We start from the raw sequence: 22,709 nt of genomic DNA, 5'->3' as shown, positions 1-22,709 counted from the left end.
CTGACACGGGCCTGAATCCGTCAAAGATCAAGTTCCCGCGGATGTCAACGGTGTTGTTTTGGTTTCCAAACCTGACCTGATGGCCAGGGGTGTAGCCATCGATCTTCTCCAGATGGCCAAGCGAGTTGGCCCGCAGTGCGAAGCCGCCGAACACGAAGATCTGTCCGGGGAGGAAAGTCTCACCCAGGACAGCGTGGTTGAAGGTGGGAGAAGCCATCTAGCCTTGCAGCGACGACACAGAGGAACTCTCAATGAAAGCACCAATGTCGGTGTCAAAACCGGCGGATCTCGGGTAGGGGGTCCCGAACTGTGCGTCTAAGGCTAATGGTAATAGGAGACTGGGGACATGATGTTTACCCAGGTTCGGGCCCTCTCGATGGAGGTAATACCCTCTTCCTGCTTGATTGATCTTGATGATATGAGTATTACAAGAGATGATCTACCACGAGATCAGAGAGGCTAAACCCTAGAAGCTACCCTATGGTATGATTGTTGTTGTTCTACGGACTAAACCCTCCGGTTTATATAGACACCGGAGGGGGCTAGGGTTACACAAAGTCGGTTTACAGAGGAGGAGATCTACATCTGAATTGCCAAGCTTGTGTTCCACGCCAAGGAGAGTCCCATGCGGACATGGGACAAAGTCTTCTATCTTGTATCTTCATAGTCCAACAGTCCGGCCAAAGTATATAGTCCGGCTGTCCGGACACCCCCTTATCAGGACTCCCTCAAGCATCGAACCCTTACTTCACTTGAACCTTCGCGGCCGTTGTCTGCTCTCCTGCCAGGACGCGAGGCGATCCGGTCGCGCCGCCCGGCCTCACCACCGGTCACCAGCCCCACCCAGCTCCAAGCACCACCCAGCCACGTGATCCTTCTCCGTCCGGAGGTGCTCCAGGCTTCTCCCCAGGGGTCTACCAGCCGGTGCAGCCATCGCAAGCTCTGGTGCCACAGGGCCCCTTCATGCCGGCACATCAGTCGCGTGTGTATGAGATGTCAGTGCAGCAGCCATAGGTATACCAAGTGTCGTTCCAGCAACAGTTCATCGGTACACCGGGACAGTATATGCAGCAGCAGCCATATCTTCTTCAACATTCGGTTGGGTTCGCGCAGCAACAACAGCAGCCGACAATGCTCTCGTATCAACCTACAGGGAATACTCAGTTGCAGCAGTATGGTGCTCCCGCCAGCATGCAAACGGCTACCACCTTTAACGCCAGACCGGCATATAACTCTGCTGCCGTCGGGGCCGCTGCCAATGCATGCCCTCGCAAGCCGAAGGGAGGCAAGGGAGCAGTTCCTCCGCTTGTTGTTGTTGGGGAACGCGGTAATTTCAAAAAAAATCCTACGATCATGCAAGATCTATCTAGGTGATGCATAGCAACGAGAGGGGAGAGTGTGTCCACGTACCCTTGTAGACCGAAAGCGGAAGCATTTCAATAACGCAGTTGATTTATTTGAACTTCTTCACGATCCAACCGATCAAGTACCGAACGTACGGCACCTTCGCGTTCAGCACACGTTCAGCTCGATGACGTCCCTCGTGCTCTAGATCCAGTTGAGAACAAGGATGAGTTCCGTCAGCACGACAGCGTGGCGATGGTGATGATAATATTACCGGTGCAGGGCTTCGCCTAAGCTCTATGATGGTGTGATCGAGGTGTGTAACTGTGGAGGGGGGCACCGCACATGGTTAAGAGAAACTTGTGTGTCTTTGGGGTGCCCCCTACGCACATATATAAAGGAGGGAGGGAGGGAGGGAGGATGGCCCCCTGTGTGCCTAGAGTATAGTGTCCTACTAGGACTTCCAAGTCCTAGTAGGAATCCCTTTCCCTTTGGAGTAGGAGAGAAAGAAAGAGGGAAAGAGAGAGGGAGTAGGAAAGGGCAAGGGGGGCATCTGCCCATTCCCCTAGTCTAATTAGGACCCATGGGGGGTCGCGCCACCTCCCCTTTGGCATGCCTCCTCTTTTCCCGTATGGCCCAATAAGGCCCATTACTTCTCCCGGTGAATTCCCGTAACTCCCCGTACTCCAAAAAATATCCAAATCACTCGGAACCTTTTCGATTTCCAAATATAGCCTTCCAATATATGAATCTTTATGTCTCGACCATTTCGAGACTCCTCGTCACGTCCGTGATCTCATCCAAGACAGCGAATAAACTTCAGTCATCAAAACACATAACTCATAATACAAATCGACATCGAACGTTAAGCGTGCAGACCCTACGGGTTGGAGAACTATGTAGACATGACCGAGACACATCTCCGGTCAATAACCAATAGTGGAACCTGGATGCTCATATTGGCTCCTACATATTCTATGAAGATCTTTATCGGTCAAACCACATAACAACATACATTGTTCCCTTTGTCATCAGTATGTTACTTGCCCGAGATTCGATCGTTAGTATCATCATACCTAGTTCAATCTCGTTACCGGCAAGTCTCTTTACTTGTTCTGTAATGCTTCGTCCTGCAACTAACTCATTAGTCACATTGCTTGCAAGGCTTATAGTGATGAGCATTACCGAGAGGGCCCAAAGGTACCTCTCCGATACATGGAGTGAAAAATCCTAATCTCGATCTATGCCAACCCAACAAACACCTTCGGAGACACCTGTAGAGCATCTTTATAATCACCTAGTTACATTGGGACGTTTGGTAGCACACAAGGTGTTCCTCCGGTATTTTGGAATTGCATAATCTCATAGTCTGAGGAACGTGTATAAGTCATGAAGAAAGCAGTAGCAATGAAACTATAACGATCATAATGCTAAGCTAACGGATGGGTCTTGTCCATCACATATCATTCTCCTAATGATGTGATCCCGTTCATCAAATGACAACACATGTCTATGGTTAGGAAACATAACCATCTTTGATTAACGAGCTAGTCAAGTAGAGGCATACTAGGGACACTATGTTTTGTCTATGTATTCACACATGTACTAAGTTTCTAGTTAATACAATTCTACCATGAATAAGAAACATTTATCATGAAATAAGGAAATAAGTAATAACTTTATTATTGCCTATAGGGCATATTTCCTTCAGTCTCCCACTTGCACTAGAGTCAGTAATCTAATTCACATCGCCATGTGATTTAACATCAACAGTTCACATCTGTATGTGATTAACACCCATAGTTCACATCACCATGTCACCAACAACAAAAGGGTTTACTAGATTCAATAATCTAGCTCACATTGCTATGCTATTAACACCCAAAGATTACTAATGGTGTGATCATGTTTTGCTTATGAGAGAAGTTTAGTCAATGGGTCTTTCACATTCAGAGCCGTATGTATTTTGCAAATATTCTATGTCTAAAATGCTCCGCATAGAGCTACTCTAGCTAATTGCTCCCACTTTCAATATGTATCCAGACTGAGACTTTAGAGTCATCTGGATCGGTGTAAAATCTTGCATCGACGTATCTCTCCAGGTGGGTATCTGGCCAGCTAGAAGCATAGCCTCATAGTTCTGCCACCAAAGACTAGCAGGACCTTCCAGGTGGTATGTGGCATAGGTAACCTTGTCATCTTCAGCTACATTCGCGGAATGCAGCTTATGAGTGATGCTACGGAGCCAGTCATCTGCATCGACTAGCTCAATGGAATGATTAAATGTGGGTGGGTACAAGGCGATGAAGTCATGGATGGTCTCAGACTCTTTGAACTGATGTGCGGTGTTCTCCTCCATATGTGCCAACAATCGGTTAGACTCACGCTTGTTCCTCTCCATCTCCAACATTAACTCTGCCAACGAAGGCTGGTCAGGAGGATCCTCATCCCTACCATCTCCGTGGTTCTGGCTACGAGCAACAGAACTTCGCTTAACTGATGACATCCTGAGAAACGAAACCAAGGATGGAATCAGCATCAATTATAGGCTATAGAAAGTAGGATAAGGAAAGTAGGATCAAGTATTATCTCTCGAACTACTAGGGCAATTCCGATAGCATAACGGTAGTAAAATACTAAGAATGGGACATCCTGCTAAAAATGGGGTAGTACAACAACTCAACATCACCACTCTAGGTTCTGAGATAATACTAAACAGGCTACAACGGAAGTACTCGAAAACTGGGATTTGACTCTGATCAACCAATCCTAAGGGACTATAGAGTAGTAACACGTGATCATGATAGACGGAAGAGAAAGCCTAGTTCCCTAACCTCGTAGGAAATATATGATGGCTCGGATCAGAAGGCCATGAGGTAAAGGAGTAAAAAGAGACTTACGTTCCCATCCACAATCAATTCCCTTATATAACTAAAGAATTTCTAGACTCAACTTCGACCAGTTTGGCTTAGTAATCCTATAGGCAGTCAGGCTCTGATACCAAAACTGTTGGGACCCCAATCCTAAGTCACATCGATTTAGCATGTAATACAACATATCACTTTGCGGCCTCACGCACGGTATTCCCAGGGGTGCCACCTTACCTGGCCCGGGACCGTTTGCGCCTTTTGGCTCACATATATGATTGTGTCGCTAGCATCCATATGTCACAGAACCCGAGCTGACATGACCAGTCGTAAATCTAAACTGGCACAAACTTTACAGGAACAGGCATACATGACCCAGCAACGAACGTGTCGATCAACAACATATGAACCCAAGTTGTATCAAGCTACAAGGACTTAAAGGAACAACGCGTGATATTTCCCCAAAGGGACAGACACAGGAACGAAGAAGGACACATGTCGGCCAGCCTATGTGTTCCGGAGCAGTAGCAAGCTACCATGGCTCAGTGGAAGCACTAGGAGACATTTTCCCATAAGAGAGGCTACCACGAATAAACAACTAGGTTGTCGGGTCCCACACATAGCAATACACATTACACATACTATAACATGCAAGTATGTGATGTACAACATGGAACCATAGTATAACTCAACAGCTCATATAGATAAAGACTCAGAAGAGCCATCATAACATTTATTACAAACGGGGGTCACATGACCCAACATTCAGAGCATACAAGCAACAAGCGGATGCATTACATGTCTGAGTACAAACAACTACAAATGAAAAAGGTTGAGGAGCTTGACTATCTACAACATCCGTACAAGATCATAGCTGAGGTAACAAGCTACTTGTCGAAGTCCGCATGGAAACTAGTAAGACCGGAGTCTCCGCTGCAAAAACATAAATTAAGCAACGTGAGTACAAAGGTAGTCAGCAAGACTTACATCAGATCCTATCATACATTCATTTGTATCAAGAAGGCAATGTGGGGTTTAGTTGCAGCAAGCCAGCTTTGACTCAGTGGCTATCATGTTCTACGACTACGAGTAACTTCTTTGAGGTGAGATAGCGCACACGAGTCCACTAATCACCACACAATACACTACTATGGATTCATCCCCGTCTCCCTACGAGAAGGTCATCCATAGCACTCACACTTGTCTTGAGCATTTTAGAGTATCCACTTCAAGTTGTCTATGTACCATGTAAGCATCCAAGAAGTCCATAACCGTGGATCCGGCTATTCGAATAGATCATGTTAACCCTGCAGGGGTGTACTTCTTCTCACACGCTCTCGTCACTTACCACCATGTACACGTCATGTATCTCGGAAACCTTCAAGCGGAAGCCTGGCGAGGGTGTCGGCCACGACCTGACTAACCACACAAGACCCTAGTCCAGGTTTATCTCCTATTCGGGTTCTATCCGCAAGGGACTCTAGCCGAGGTTTCCATCACGGCGACAAACAATGTGAGCAGGGTTCCCAAGCCCACCATCCGGGTGCCACTTAGTACACCGTGCCACGTGTGCCTAGTCTGCCCCAAGCCCACCCTACCGGGTGCCACTTGGTAGAAGAATAACACTACCTACAAACACAGAAACTAGTTGTGACTCCTGGACAGAGATCAAGTTGGTTAATAAGTCGAGAGGGGTCGAGTTACCGGAACCCAATGTGTGGTAGTATATAGTCATTGGACAACATACACAGAACTCAATGCTTAAGGGCGGTTCCTGTGAGACAACCCACCATGTACTCCTACATGGCCTCTCACCGCTACCTTTACCAAATCGTGTTCACACACTTAACTCTCAGCATCAGAACATAGCACTGCACTCCAATTCATTCCCAATGAATCAGACCTGACACACTCTAAGCAATAACAGGCATGGCATGGTAGTAACACAAATGGCTCAATCAACTCCTAAAGATGCTAGTGGGTTTCAACTATTTACTGTGGCAATGATAGGTCATGCAGAGGAATGGGTTCAGCTACCGCAGCATAAAGTAGCAGTTGAATCGTTGTTGTCCTAATGCAATAACAAAGAGCAGGAGCGAGAGGGTAGGATTGTATCGGAATGAACAAGGGGGTTTTCTTGCCTGGTAGATCAACAGGGGGCACTGCTTCACAAACAGGTACTCTGGAGCACTCTCCGGAGTTAGGCCTATCAAGAAGGAACGGTGCCAACAATCAATACACAATCATATGCAACAATATGATGCATGATCATAGCATGAATATGTGATATTGTTTGAGCTAATGCACTAGTATTCATTTGCATGAAGTACATTTCAACCAAGGGTTCAAATGCAACTCAAAAAATAAGCCTTTATAAATGCCATTTTAGTGTTTCACTTATACAGTAGGTATACCTTGGTTTGTCATGCATGAAACTAGTATAGATGGATCGATTGAATTTTTTTGATAAATTTTCATATATAAGTTATTTCAATCAGCGCTACGGTTGAATTTATATGAATTTTTGAAGTTTGTAACAATTTCTGGAATTTCCTGATTTATTTTAAAACCAGAACATGAATAACTTCGTCAGCACTACATCAGCAGGTCAACGGAGCTGACCAGGTCAAACCTGACATGTGGGGTCCACACGTCAGTGTCACAGTTAGTTAACAGGGGTTAATTAGGACTAACACTAACCCTAACTACGATTAGTCAGAGCAGGGCCCCACCTGTCATAGACCCACGCGACTCAAATCTGGTCAACGTGGGGTCAAACCCAGTCAACTCATCGGTGTTTAGCTGCCGGCGAGGCCGAACGCAGCGGAGGGGCACAGGAATCGCCCTCCGGCGACCAAACGCGTGGCGGAGACCACCTACGCGACGCTCAGGATTGCGCGCATCCAGTGAGACACGCGGGAGGGCATGGGGTGGCCGGAGGCAACGGCGGTATCGACCTCGGCAGCGGCCAGAATTCGGCCGAGGAGGAGGTCGATGCTATGAACTGCAAAACGCCCGGTTCTTGTCTCCTACGGCCTCTACACGAGCTCACAAGGCCGTTGGGCATGGTGGGGTGACCAGGGGTCGCCGGAATGATGCCGACGACAAGCTCGAGCGGAGGTGACCTTCGGCTTGGGCGGCCAGGTGATCCTAGAGGGCGTGGGAAAGTAGGGGAGAAGGGGGAGCCGATGCAGGAGCTCACAGCGGTTCGGGCGGAGTCATCTGCGGGCTCGAGGACGCGCTGAGATCGACAGGGCAGCGATGGCGATCTCCGGTGGCCGGAAATGAAGACGGCGACGATGGTGGTGCTCCAGGGCCTCCCGCGGCGCACGGCTCGACAGAGAGGTAGAAGGCGACGTGGCGGAGCTCGTGGGCACGATGGAGGGGCAAGGCGACGGTGGGGAGCGCGACGGCAGGGAGCTGCGGCGATGGCAGTGCTCGGTCACGGTGAGGGGGGGAGACCCAGGGGAGGAGGGAGAGCGAGAGAGAGTGAGAGAGGTCCGGGGTGGCGCGTGGCATCGTTCGGGAAGTCTAGACATCGAGGGAGAGAGGCTGGCAGGCAGGAGGTGGCGCGGCACGGGCGTGCGTGCGGTGACCACGCGCCCCTGGCCTCCTGGCGGGAGGTTGGGGGTGACTGGCATGGCAAGCTGGCTGGGCCGGCCTGCTGGGCCGCACAGTGCCAGGCCAGGCTGCACAGTGCCGGGCTGCACATGTAAATGTTTTCCCTTTTGTTTTCTTTTCTAATTTTCTAGCATTTGTTTTGATTTAATAAAAATAATAAATTATTTTATTTTTTCTGTCAATTTTTGTAGGAACTAATTGGATTGCTCCAAAGCTCCTCACCAACTAACAGAATTATTGGACAATATTATATATATATATATAAATATATATCCAATGCAAATAATTGCCGGATTAATTCCAAATGCCCAAAATAAATATTTATGAGCTCCTAGAAATATTGGTTTGAATTTTACCTCTGACCAATATTTTCAGGGAGAAACATGAACATTTTCTTGGACCCTTTTGGAGCAATTTTTATCTGGGTCATTTCCAGAAATGATTTCTGAGGGTTTCACAAATCCCCAATTCAACTTTAAATGGAATTCATACATGATGCACACATGATTAGCTAGTCTAGGTCATACCAGAACTAGGGATGTGACAAGGGAGGATATATTGAGGGCCAATGATCCTAGTAAGAGGCCCAAACCCACTTCGTCAGCCAACGACTCCTCCGTTCCTTCTACCTCAGGTGGAGTGGTGCCCATGCAGATGAACTCGTCCACGCCTCTCTCTCGGGGGGGAGGGGGTCTTCAATGCCAGATAAGTTCTTCATCACTGTCACACAACCTAACCCTAATCGACATTTGTATTCCAAGGCTGCTTCTACGCCTCCACCATCGGCCATGACACCTTCAGCACGTTCGTCGATGATGGCCCCGGTGAACACTACACCGGCTCTTTTGATGAAATCGCCGCCACAGTCTGCGACATCACTGACTCCGACTCAGCTAGCAGCGCTGCCTCGCCTCGAAGAGGGGAGCCAGGACCGGACTCACCTTGAGGGGCTCGCGCCTGAGGAGGCTCCTGAGGGTGTGGCTTCGCCGCCACCATCGCCCACACCTTCGTTACCTACCCAACGAGGAGTTATTTTCTCCCCGTATGTTAGGGCTGACCATGAGTCGGCAATGGCGGAGTTGCGAGCTTTGTCTTCTAGGTCTCTGACGACAGGAGGGGCGCCCGCGTCTAGGGCTCTCGCCGAGCCGGTGGCTGACTTGCAGCCCCCACGGTCTTCTTCATCATCGTTGCACCCATCTACTCCACCACTTAGGGCAACCGGAACTACCACTGCTTCCAACCTCACTACATCATCGCTGAGGCGCAGCGGTCGCCACTCCATCAGAACTGATGGTTCTGCAGCCACCGACGAGGACTCTCTATTGAGGGCCATGCGTAGGATGGCTGCCCGCAATCTCGACTCTGAAGGTACCTCCTCTCGTCAATCATTTTTGTCTTTTGATAAATCCAAAGTACACTCAAATATTACTAGCCTTGGAGTTTCATTACGACGTAATGAGAAAGAGGTAGATTTTTTATTAGGGCTCTTAAACAAGTGGAGTTCGATAGGCTTACGGTTGCTCCTAAGTTGTCGATATTTGCAGACCCTTTAGTGTCATATGAGGAGGATGAGGATGCTGATGCTAATCATGAAGGCAAGCTTCTCTCCCATCTAGTTAAAGACATAATGGAGGTAGACTTGGATGATACTGTATGTGACATTATGCTATGTGAGTTGGTCGCATCGGTACGAAAGAACAAGTCTAATTCAGCAAAGAAAAGAGGGCACCCATCTAAGAGGAAAAAGGCCTCTAAACAACAACAAAATGGTTCATCATGAGAGGCATGTTTTGGAATAGCAGAGGTCTTGGTGACTTGGCTAAACACAAACATATTGCCGATTGTGTAAAGGATCATGCGTTGGACTTTGTGGCTATCACTGAGTCGGGCAAACGTGACTTCCCATCATGTGATCTTGACCACTTTTCATGTGGTTACGATTACGAATGGCACGTCTTACCCCCGTCCAGGAGGTCAGATGGAATCTTGCTAGGAATCCATTCCACGTACTTGGAACTTTTGCCTACGTCAAAGGGTTAATATCATATCAAATTCCACCTTCAAAATAAGTCCGACAACTTCCTTTGGAGCCTGGTGGCTGTATATGGCGCTGCTCAAGAGGAGTTTAAGTCTGCTTTTCTAAAGGAACTTGTTAATACCTGCCGAGACAATCCCCATCCCATGCTAATCAGTGGGGAGGGGATTTCAATATCCTTCGATATCAGCAGAAAAAAACAATGACCGGTTTGATACTAGGTGGTCGTTCCTCTTCAATGATGTTATTGACAACCTAGACTTGCGGGAGCTCACTATGTGTGGCCGCCAGTATACCTGGGCTAATAACTGATCAGTTCCAACTTTTGAAAAACTTGACCGGGTGCTCGTTACCACCGACTGGGAATTTAAATATCCCTTAGCCTCGGTACGGGCACTAGAAAGAATTGAGGCCTCATCGGATCACTCTCCATTGCTAACCGATTTTGGACAAACAACTCCAAGGTCTAGCCGTTATCTGTTTAAATTTGAACTTGGATGGCTCACTAGAGAGGGATTTCTCGACTTGGTCAAGAAGGTCTGGGCATGTCAACCTCGCGGTAACACGCCCATTCAACGGTGGAACAATCGAATACGCGCCTTGTGCCGATTCCTTCGTGGATGGGCTAAGCACACTGCTGGCATGTACAAAAAAGAAAAGTGGCGACTATCTACTTTAATCGATGCCCTCGATAAAATTGCGGAGGTGAGGCCTCTTTCTACTATTGAGATTGAGCAAAAAAGCCATCTAAATGAGCAGATTGCCCGCCTGCTCCGTGAGGAAGAGATTAAGTGGTACCAACATTGCAAGGCCGACTCGCTCGTTCAAGGTGATCATAATACGAAATACTTTCAATTGTTGGCCAATGGTAGACATAGAAAGAAACGTATCTTTGCTCTTGACCAGGAGGAAGGCCGTATCGAGGGGGACGCACTGCTCAAAGATTATATTACTAAGTATTACAAAGAGCTTTTTGGTCCTTCCACACAAACACTATTTGAGATGGACGAGTCTATCACGCATGACATCCCTCAAGTTTCGGATGCGGAAAATGAATTCTTAACCTCTCCGTTCTCAGAGGAGGAAATTCGAACCGCAGTGTTTCAAATGGAACACAAAAAGGCTCCGGGACCGGATGGATTTCCAGCGGAGTTCTATCAATGCTTTTGGGACGTGATCAAGGTTGGCTTGTAGTTGTTTAATGAACTGCATACTGAAGACCTTTATATTTCCCGTTTATACTTTGGGGAGATTATCCTACTGCCCAAGATTAAGGAGGCTAGTTGTATTCAACAATATCGACCGATTTGCCTTCTAAATATAAGCTTCAAAATCTTTATGAAGGTCGCAACTAACCGGTTGAATGGGGTGGCTGACCATGTCGTCAAGCCCACTCAAACAACATTTATGCAAGGACGCAACATACTAGATGGAGTTGTTGTGTTGCATGAAACTGTACATGAGCTTCACCGTAAAAAGTTGAATGGAGTGATCCTTAAAATAGATTTTGAAAAAGCCTATGATAAAGTTAAATGGCCCTTTCTGTTGAAAAATTTATGCATGAAAGGGTTTTCACCAAAATGGCGTCGATGGGTAGAGAGTTTTATTTCTGGAGGTAGTGTTGCCATCAAAGTTAACGATGAGATTCGCAACTATTTTCAGACAAGGAAGGGGCTTTGCCAAGGGGACCCTGCATCACCCATTTTGTTTAACATTGTGGCCGACATGTTAGCTACCCTTGTTGAGCGGGCTAAGGTGGCCGGTCAAGTTAGCGGTGTCATTCCTCATCTGGTAGAAGAGGGTCTATCTATCCTACAATATGTGGATGACACAATACTTTTCTTGGATCATGATCTAGATAAAGCAAGAAACCTCAAGCTGCTTTTATGTGCTTTTGAGGAACTGTCTGGCATCAAAATCAACTTTCATAAGAGCAAACTTTTTTGCTCTGGGGATGCTGCAGAATCTGTACCTGAGTATGCTGACATTTTTGGATGCCAGCTCGGGCAGTTCCCGATTCGGTATCTGGGTATTCCCATACACTACCGGCGTTTAACTATCGCTGAGTGGAAGCACGTGGAAGAGAGATTTGAGAAGCAACTAGCCAGTTGGAAGGCCAAACTACTGTAATATGGGGGCGATTGACATTGATCAATTCCGTCCTCAGCAACATGGTTCTATATATGTTGTCATTCTTCCATCTTCCGAAAGGGGTTCTCTAGCGTCTCGATCACTTTAGATCCAGATTTTTTTGGCAGTGTGATAATGAATCCAGGAAATACCGACTAGCTAGGTGGACTGTATTATGTCGACCTAAAAGTCCATGGCGACTTGGAATTCAAGACCTTGAGATTAAAAATATTGCTCTTCTCAGCAAATGGGTTTATAAATTACTCAATGAGAACAGAATATGGCAGGAAATCATTCGTAACAAGTACGTGGGATCCAAAGCCGTTTCTCAAGTCTATTGGAAACCTGGTGACTCACATTTTTGGTCTGGTGTCATGAAGGCCAAGGAATTCTTTTTCCAATTCGGAACTTTCTCGGTTAGGGACGGTTCCCAGGTTCGATTCTAGGAAGATACCTGGCTAGGGACCACACCATTAATGGTGCAATACCCGAGCTTGTATAAGATTGTTAGACATAAATTTGTCACCATCAAACAAGTTTTGGGGCAAGAAAAAGAAAATCCTGATATTTCTTTCCGTAGGGACCTTTTAGGTCCTCGCCTGGCAGCTTGGAATGAGTTACTCATACGTTTGGAGACCATTCAGCTGTCAGATGAACCGGACATCTTTAGATGGAAGTTGCATTAGAATGGCAAGTTTACCGTCAAATCCATGTATGATGCAATGGTTCATTGTGATGTCTCGGTTGATAACAGGAAATTGTGGAAGCTTAAAATCCCTCTAAGAGTGAAGATATTCCTCTGGTTCCTAAACAGAGGGGTCATGTTAACTAGAGATAATCTGGCACGACGCAACTGGCAAGGCACCAAGACATGTGTCTTTTTCCAACATAACGAGTCTATTAAACACTTATTTTTTGAGTGTAAGTTTGCTCGGTCGGTTTGGGTCATAGTTCAAGTACCTTCAAATTTATACCCCCTACGTAGTGCACGTAACACGTTCGGCAACTAGTTGTGAGGTATTGATAAACAATTTTCTGCACATATCCTTGTGGGGGCGGATGCCTTATGCTGGCCATTGTGGCTTACCAGGAATGATGTGGTTTTTAATAAAAAAAAATATGTATCATCCCCTATGCAGGTTACTCATGTATGTACGCGACGGCTCCGTACTTGGTATATCCTGTAGAAGCCAGACAACAGGGACCTATTTATGATGGCGTCTACGCGGCTGGAGCGTTCAGCCAGGTAGGTTTTCTACCCCATGGATGGCGTCTACGCGTCTGGAGCGTTCAGCCAGGGAGGTTTTCTATCCCCATGGATGGTGTCTACGCGGCTGTGATCTGCGGTTAGGATCTGCCACATCATAGGCTGGACAGATTTATTTATTCTTGAGTTGTAAAACATTTTTTTATTTTTGGGATGGGTGGACTTATGGGCTGTGTGCATCGTGCTATGCAGAGGCCGGGCATTCTTTCGATGCATTTGTATCACCTCGACATATCAATTGAATGAAATGTCCTTTATCGAAAAAAAAAATATTTGATTCATTCATATATTTCCAATCTCAATTTGCTCGCGGTTTTCAAGTTTGGACTGAGCTTGCTATTTTCTTCAATGGCCTGACCGGTTTAATTCAATGGATTGAGTTTGGGCGGCTGATGTGAAACGGACCTTGAGACAATGGTCGATCCGTTGGGCCGATCTTTCACAGAACAAACCTCCATCGCAGCAAGAACTATTCACGGGTTTACGAAGGTGTTCACAAATCCCACGAAAACAACTTGCCAACCCCTCGATCCGAAGGAATAACATGAACGAACCGTATACGCTCAGCTTGTAATCTCCTACGCATCACGTCGCAGAAACTCACACGCCAGTAGAGACTTTTAACAAGATTTGTCAAAACTCGATAATGGCCGACGGCTGAAACAAACGCGATGTCTTATTCATCACAAAATAACCTCCCCTTACAATGACCATTGATTCCTTTATATACAGGCTTGCAACCCACGCCTAAGCCTAAAGATCTCAGACTCGTACCTAATTAATTATCTAAAACCAACTTAGAACCTAATAGAATAAACAAACCAGAAAATAAACTTGTTTGTTGCCGCACGTCTTCATGGTGGAATCCATGGATCGGTGGCATGATAAATGAATCCTGTACGCGCACGTACTTGGATCGGTGGCATGATGAATGAATCCTGTGCGTGCACCGGTGCACGTACTTTGCCTTGACCGTATGGCACATTGCCTCCCTTTTTAATGCCATCTTGTGGACGTCCCTTCTCATCAAAATAATAGCGGATCAAACCTCGTTGACAATCTTTATCCCCAACTAGATTTTGCGTTGATCATTAAAAAAAATTAGATTTTGTGTCCATATACCTGCAACAAAAACATCTTCCAATCTATCTAATTGGTCTCCAAAATAATAGTATGTCCAACCTCCGAACGTGTACGCGTAGAAGTAGGAAACCAAATCATCCCTTCTTAGTTTCCAGGATTGTGTGCTAGCGCTATGCGTTTCTTGTTTTTTTTTTTAACTAGAACACCTTGCATTCCATTGCTTTACGCCGGATCGACCAAATCGGCGGTCACTGCATCGGTTACAAGAGGGGGGAAACTCGAGAGCCACACACGCTGGCTCCCAATAGTACCCTGCCTACCCATAGCTGCCAGATTATGAGCTGGAACATTATAAGAACGTGGGCAGTGTACAATGCTCCACTGGATAAAACCTAGCTGGAGGAGGAATTTAGTCTCCCGAAAAATGGCACCTAGGCTTGAGCGATCCAGAACGTCCGTGGATATGGCGCTGACCAGGCTCAGGCAGTCGGTTTCAAACACAACCCGTCCCATCCCTTGAGTTTCAGCAATAGAGATAGCGTTCATTAGAGCCAGAGCCTCTGCATGGACGGCTTCAGTTGCATGTGGTAGCTCTCCTGCCGCTGCAAAGAGGATATCGCCCATGTGGTCACGAGCGACGCAGCCCCATCCTGCCTGGTGCCCCTCCGTGGAGAAAGCCCCATCGACATTGATTTTCACGACATCAGCTGCGGGTTTGGCCCATTTAACTGGAGGTTTATGATGTGCCGGCGGCTGCTTCGAATTGAACTCGCGCCATTCTAACAGTGCCTTGTCCATGAGGAGTTGAAATTGGTGAGCCGACGCCCTAACTTGCTGGTGCTTCACTTTGTTCCTCTCGGTCCACCACATCCATAGGAGGCAAATGATCTTGAGCGAAACTTCATCAGGGTAAGAGAAAATGCATTCCAGGCTATGAGTTTCTTGTTTTTTAGTATTATTAACGTCAACAGCATCAAGTCCATTCTGGCTCCACGCGCCAGTTTCCTTCTTGGTTCCATGCACAAGCTGAAAACCCTTGACCACGTTGTTACTCACAACTTGATCTTCCTTGGAACAAGGCCTAGCCGGCCGTATCAGCGGCCAGGCTGGACAGCGAGAAAGCAGACAGAAAATAGGCAGCGGCTTTGGCGGCGGGGGAGGAGGGGGGGGAGGGGTGGAGGGGTAGACCACGTAGGAAAAGAGACTGTTTCACCGACGTGCGGGCCAGACGAGAAGAAGGCCGCACGCTCGTTTCGACGCGAGTGCGCCTAAATTTTGGCCGGAAATGGGTCGACGACGGACAAAAGCAGACTGGTGTTCGTTTGCTCCTGCGTGTTAGGTTGTGATTTGTGTCCGTTTCACCCCCAAACAAACTCGGCCGGACCAAATGATGTCGCGCGTTGAAGTTGGCCTTAGATGTGGTCCACATGCACAAGAACATAGGCGTGCTTAGTATAAACGGACGGGGTTGGAGGAGCCCAAGCTAAACGCCACCTAACCTTGAGGTCGTATTGTATGCTTGTTTTTTCCCGTGTTTTGATCTGAGCTGAGTCAGCCACCATTTCACACTTGTTTCTTTTCATACCAATTTAAGTAACTCGTTTCTATCGGTGGTGCATACGCTTGCTGGGGTTAGCCATGAATCTCTGAAAATGTCCTCCTTTTTTTTAAATCGTGATTCTATCTAGTTAGACAGGTCTTTTTCTTACTATAGAAAGAAACCAATAACTCCTATCACGACATTAGCAAATGGTGATAATAGCTCACTGAACTAATTCTCTGCTATAATTAATGACGTCCGGCCGGCAGATGAGCAGGAGCCATGCATACATTGCTGCGCGCACAGGATAGCAAAGTGGCCAAGACTACTGCGGTAGATGGTAGCTAGAGTGAAGTGCAAGGTTAAAAACACTTTTAGCAAGGATCTATCCAAAGTTCCAAACAAACCATATAAATTCATTCCAAAGTAATGGCTATTATTCCCTCCGTAAACTAATATAAGAGCATTCAGATTACTACTTTAGTGATCTAAACACTTTTATATTAGTCTACAAAGGAATTATTTCACATTTGTTGTTCAAGTTATGGAGCCAGAAAAAAATAGGCGCGTTGAAGGGAGTCTGATACCGTGGACAGACCGGAGAGCAACACCAAATCTGGCAAGGTGGACAGGGAGGTCAAGTCATCACTACCAGCAGATGGCGACTGCGAGGCTGTGAAAGATGAAGACGGCGGTCCCATGGGGCAGGAGATGGGTGGCGATGTCATCATAGCATATGGCAACAGGGGGCTTGTGGCCGCCGCGGCCGGAGTGGCCGGGGCATAAGGGGGAGGGGAGCAGGAAAGGGTTCGGGAAGCTCAACACCCTCTCGGAATAGTCAAATCCCCCTTCTAAAATTCTGGAAAAATGAATCTGTCTGGACTTAAAATATTTGAAACGAAATAAAATACTTTGTCAATCTGCCATCTCTTTTTTATTTTTATTTTAACACCAATCTTCCATCTCTTGACCAGTTGCCAGAAACAGTCTCTCGTCTGGGTCAAACATGAACACGCACACACTTGAAACCACAATTGTTGGCAAGGGAATTGACCCAGACCAAGCCCAGCCCAACCCATGCTGGGTCAAACTTATAACACCCATCATCACCCACTCCTCCTCCGCCCTATAAACACCCAACGTCGACCGATTCATGGCTTCCATCCCCAACCACCTTCGTCAGTTCATCAACACGGCAAGGAAGCAGCAAAAGCTTGGAGCCAGCCTGCGAAACCGGCTCAAGTCTCCACTCTCCAAGGAAGCGACAACATCGAACCGGCAACCCAAAGGAAGGATGGCGGCAATCCGAGCCCAGCGCCTCTTCTTGGTCCAGTCTTGCTCCTACCCTTCCACTTCCACAGCGCGCCCACGGCCTCGGCCACGACGGACCGGCGCCGCCACCTGCTGCGCCGCCCTGCGCGTGTCTTCTGGCATTCGCACCGCGCAGGACGACCTTATCCTCAAGTTTGAATGGATCGACGCGCCGCGCGTCCCGGCCTCCCCGTCGGCGGACGTGTCCGTCGAGAAGCTTCGCGCCATCGCGGAGGCCGCGGCGGACCGCGCCGAGATGCACGACATCATCGGCAGGCAGCGCGACAACTGGAACCACCTGCTGCTCCACTCCACCAACTCCCTCACGCTCGCCGCCTCCGTCATGGCCGCGCTCGCGCCCGCCGCGCCGGCCGTGGCCGCGCTCAAGGCGTCCGCGGGGGTGCTCCTCGCCTCTGCGGCCGTCACCATGGCGGCCGTCAACAAGATCCAGCCCTCGCAGCTTGCCTAGGAGCAGCGCAACGCCACGAGGCTTTGGAGAGAGCTCGAGCGCGAGGTCCGCGCAGCGCTGGCGCTCGGCGCGCCGACGACCAGGGCCGACGTGCAGGACGCCATGAACAGGGTGCTCGCGCTCGACGCCGCCTACCCACTGCCGCTGCTGCCCGCCATGCTCGACAAGTTCCCCAAGGCCGTCGAGCCCGCGCGCTGGTGGCCGCGCCGTCACCCCTCGCAGCAGCCCAGGAGCTCAAAGAGCTTCGGCCGTCCTGCCGTCGCTTCCGGCAACGGCTGGACCCAGGATCTCGAGGACGAGATGCGAGGCATCCTCAGGGTCATCAAGGCCAAGGACGAGCAGGAGTTCCTGACGGTGGGCAAGCTGGTGCTCAACCTAAACAGGGGCCTCGCCGTAGCCGGTCCGGCGCTGGCCGGCACGGCGGCGCTCGCCACGGTGTTCATCGGCTCTGGAGAGGCTGGAGCGTGGGCGTCGGGCGCGGCCGTCCTTGGCGGGGCGCTGGCGGCGGCGGTGAACACGGTGGAGCACGGCGGGCAGATGGGCATGCTGTTCGAGCTGCTCCGCAACTGCGCCGGGTTCTACCGCAAGATCCAGGAGGACATCGAGGCCAACCTCGCCGAGCCCGACGTGGAGCGGAGGGAGCGCGGCGAGGTGTTTGCGACCAAGGTGGCGCTCAAGCTCGGGCGGAGCCTGTCGGACCTGAAGCAGTTCAGGAAGATGGCCTCGCCGTCCGTTCAAGACGAGGACATCAAGGAATTTGCCGGGAAACTCTTCTAATCCACCCACCCACCCACTCACTCACTCTAGAATAGATGACCTGATGAATTCATGAAACCTGTATAGGAATTCCAAGTTCCATTCATTCTTTTGTAATGGTAGAAATTGAGACCACAATTGTTTGATTCATTCATTCTTATATTTTCCATACCAATTTGCACGCTATATACTCGCGAGTTTGAAGTTCGAACTGACACTTCAATTTTTGCAATCGTCTGACGGGCAAAGATGCGGTCAACACGCACAAGAACATGGGTTGGAATAGCCCAAGCTAAACACCGAAGGTTTGCGTGGCGCCACCTAACCTTGAGGTCGTATTCTACTTGTAGGCCTAGTTTTTTCTCGTGTTGTGCCAGCCACCATCTCACACTAGCTTGTTCCTGTTCATACAAAATTCAAGTAACTCGTTTCCGTCAGTGCATACGCCTGCTGGGGTTAGCCCATGATCATCTCTGAAAACGTCGTCCGTTTATTAAAATTTGTGATTCTATCTAGGCAATTACCGGTTAGACATGTCTTTTTCTTATATAAAAGAAACAATAACTCTGATCAGGACACTAGCAAAGAGTGATAATAGCTCACTGGACTAATTCTCTGCTATTATAACGTCTGACCGGCAGATGAGCAGGAGCCATGCAACTTCTTTTCCTTGAGAGAGCGATCGACAGCCAAGAAATATTCTACGGCTTCCAAGTTCCATTAATAAGAAATACAAAAGATTGTATCCTACGTCCTCCCAGAAAACAAAAGGGAAGCTAATCTAATTGTTCAGAGTCGACGTACGGCAGGGTCAATTCAAGGCGAAGAAGTTTTCAACCTCAACATTTGGAAGTTGACGGCTGAACATGACTGCCATACCATTCCACCATACCGGAAATAGCAAACCAGATTCAGATTCTACGTGCTTTGACACAATAACATCGGTCAGATTTCCGGAATTTTGTCATGTGTTTCTTTCTCGTTTATTTCAGGAATTTCGTCATGTGTTTCTTTCTCGTTTATTTGCTGCAGAGATTTTCAGATCTTAAAATTAATGGATAATGATATGTCAAGCTCTGAACTTAGAAAGGGGTTCATAGATGATTAAAATCCGGAAATCTTCAGAGATTTCACGCCAAGATTTAAAAGTTTGAGATTGAATTTGTAGGGCCTTGCCCTCGCCCGAAGGAGAGGGGAGCCCTTTCAGAAATTCTCGTGACCCGTGAGGGCCAAAGAGGGGGTTTGGAAATAGTTTTCAACCAGCAATTGACGCGCCTCGGTATCACCAGCTCCCCCCTTGGCACCTGCCTCAGTTGCCGAGGTGGGACTAACAGACTACAAGAAAACAGACTGACGCTGTCAAATACAGTAGGATTTGTGCGAGGAGGTGATTTTGATTTTAGTTGTAATTTTCTGCTGTAGTACATTATAAAATTATACCTGACTCATTTGATTTGGTGCTAGTATGACACGATGATCTGTAAGTACTGATTACAATATCTGTGCATTAGGAAATGAGAAGTCGACATTAGTAAAACCTGTTAATATAGCTTGCTTGAGAGTGCTATTAGACAATTTTATAGCCGGTGCCTCCTTTTCTGTAACCATCAAACTGATCGCGTGGTGAACCTCCTACTGACAAATAGTTGGACACACCACAGAATTTATAACCTCTAGAATGTGTTTCTTTCTCGTTTATTTGCTGCAAAGTTTTCCACATCTTAAAGTAAGATCAGATGGATAATGATATGTCAAACTCTGAACTTAGAGGGGTTCAGAGGTGACAAAAATTCAGAAATCCTCAGAGATTTACCCCTAATTCAGAGCGGGGTTGGTTGGGTTTGTATTAAGCAAAGAGGAAAGTAGAGCCCGACCCACTCCCGTGGCGGCTAGGGTTTATCCCTATTACAACTCGATGCCCCTCTCCGCTGGAAACCCCTGGCTTTATAGCCATTACAGTCCAAGAGTTGGTAACGTAAAAAAGAAGAAATGAAAGTGACAGCTTAAGGTACAGTAATTGGCACCTATAGGGAAATTAAATCGTAGCCGTCGGATAGAGATCTGATACCGGCTACTCTGCTTCACTCCAGTTGGCACAACTACGCCAGTGCATCTCGGCCATTGACTCTTGAACTGGAGGATATTGTTGGTTATAGGTTGTAGTTATTTTCGAAAGGGAAACAGTAACTGAAGGTGGCATATCCTTCAGATATTCAGGTGAGGTCTGACATGATAACATTAATCTTTTGGTTAATTGAAATGATCTATTTTCGAAATGATATAACCTGTAGAACTGTCGAGCTGTCTGTTGCTCTGTTATCGAATCATACAGATTTTATGTTAAGGTAGCTAGTTCATGTTTTTCCGTATTTATTATCGATGGCAGCATAAACAAAGATAGTTTGGATTTCCATATTGATTTTGTATCTATTCTTAGGTCACACTGCCATAGTACTACAGCATAAACAAGATTCCTCACCAAGTCACACTTGTCGTTCATTAGTCTTTGTAATTAATCTGAGCAAGGTTTCTTACTGCAACAACAACTGTTTACCCCATGATCCTACTATGCGTCCGTCGAAACTGCTGATGTTTGGTGCTCTCATTCAATAGATGCAGATCTTTGTCAAGACCCTGGCGGGCAAGACGATCACCGTCAAGGTCGATCCAGGGGACACCGTCTACGTTGTGAAGGCGAAGATTCAGGATCAGCAGCGCCTTATGTTTGGCAGGGAGGAGCTGGAGGATGGATTAACTCTGGCTGACTACGACATTGAGGATGAATGTACCCTTCACTTTGATCTGCGGCCACAGAGAAGGAAGATGCTAATCTTGATTAAAACGTTGACAGGCAAGATCTTTGCTCTTGAGGTCGATAACTTGGAAACAGTTGACAGTGTCAAGGCTAAGATCGAGGTTGAGGAGGGCATTCCTGTGGACCAGCAGAAGCTCATCTTTGCCGGGAAACAAATGGAAGATTTTCGCACCCTGGGGGAGCATGGCATCAAGCACCAGGACATGATTAACCTGGTGCTCCGCCTCCGTGCCTGACTAGCGAATGCTACCAAGACTTTCTTCCCAGTATGCTTCAGATTCTTTCTGTTTGCAAATTGTCCAGCCATGCAGAAACCTGCGTAAGAGCGTGCGCTAGTATGTCAGACGTATTTGCTACCTACAGGCTACAATCAGTATGGTCGAAATGTATGTCATGTGCCTTTCTGTCTCGCCCTGTGGTGCCTCTGAAAAAGCAGAAGTGAAAGAGCGCGGGCTAATGTTGTTCGAAGAATCGAAGCATTTGCCGCTGCATGCACTACTCTGCTTTTCCGTGTGCTCTAATTTGGTTGCATTCAGAGAAGAATTATGCGGCTAACTGCTGAAATTTGGCCTGCTAATTTCTTTATAGCATGAAGTAGCTTCCTTGGCTTGCATATTTTGCTCAAGGGTACTTCATGAATTTGCACAACCCTGCGGTGATGGTCCACGTACATTACCACATTCACTCTGAAATTGAGAACACACAAGAGCATTGCATATGTTTCTAAATTTTGACAACCATATTCATGTAAAACAACCACAATGAACAAATTTTTACAACCCTGCAGTTGTAAATTGGAGACGGCACTGGGAGTATTTCTTATAGGAAACATGAGAGACATTTTAGATCTTTGTGTAAAAAGATAAAAAAAACCACAACTGCAGCAAGCATGAACAAATTCGTTCGACTCGCCTCTAATGCTTTGGCCTGACACCGCCACTCGCAAAGAACCCTGCAGAATTACAGAAGAATCCTCGTAGTCTTATTTTTTGGTATTCATTCACTAATGAGAAGGAACAGAGGAACGCAATTACGATAACCTGGAGGAATTGGCAGCTAAGAAGTGATCAATTGCATGATAAACTAGTTCCACCAATGACGATAATAGCAAAGTTTTGTTTCCAGCGAATATGCTTTAGAGTGTATCATTGCATTGATAGAGGAAACAAAGATTTTTTTTTATCTAGATACATGAACTCCTCGTCTCAAATTCAGTGCAAGTCCCGGCTAGGCTAGCTGGTTATAGAGTTGAAGGATCTATCCGTCGAAGTGAGGGAGCTGAATATCATGAAAATAGATAGACATCAAAGTAGGGCTGCGGATTTCCCAGCTAAATCGTCGCGCTCAGAGCATCTCTTGGGTGAAGGTACCGTAGTTGGCGCCTAAAGGGGCAACTAAATCATAGCCGTCGGATAGAGATCTGACACGGGCTACATCATCTGCTTCACTTGAGCGGGTGACGGTTCACCGG

The 22,709-nt window shown here is 47.4% G+C and overlaps 1 protein-coding gene across 1 annotated transcript; it reads left to right on the top strand.

The window, feature by feature from the left end:
• The first annotated feature begins 21,036 nt into the window (after positions 1 to 21,036).
• LOC119336898 (polyubiquitin-like) lies at positions 21,037 to 21,474 on the top strand. The gene has a single exon (XM_037608978.1). The coding sequence runs from the start codon at positions 21,037 to 21,039 to the stop codon at positions 21,472 to 21,474; it is 438 nt and encodes a 145-aa protein (XP_037464875.1).
• The last annotated feature ends 1,235 nt before the right edge of the window (positions 21,475 to 22,709 follow it).

Source organism: Triticum dicoccoides, chromosome 7B (assembly GCF_002162155.2).
Source record: "Triticum dicoccoides isolate Atlit2015 ecotype Zavitan chromosome 7B, WEW_v2.0, whole genome shotgun sequence".
Lineage (NCBI taxonomy): Eukaryota > Viridiplantae > Streptophyta > Magnoliopsida > Poales > Poaceae > Triticum > Triticum dicoccoides.
This window is presented reverse-complemented; position numbering and strand designations above follow the sequence as displayed.

What these genes read in the sequence shown, in the direction of transcription:
- LOC119336898 (XM_037608978.1), top strand. Translation starts at nt 21,037, where the DNA reads ATGCAGATCTTTGTCAAGACCCTGGCGGGCAAGACGATCACCGTCAAG.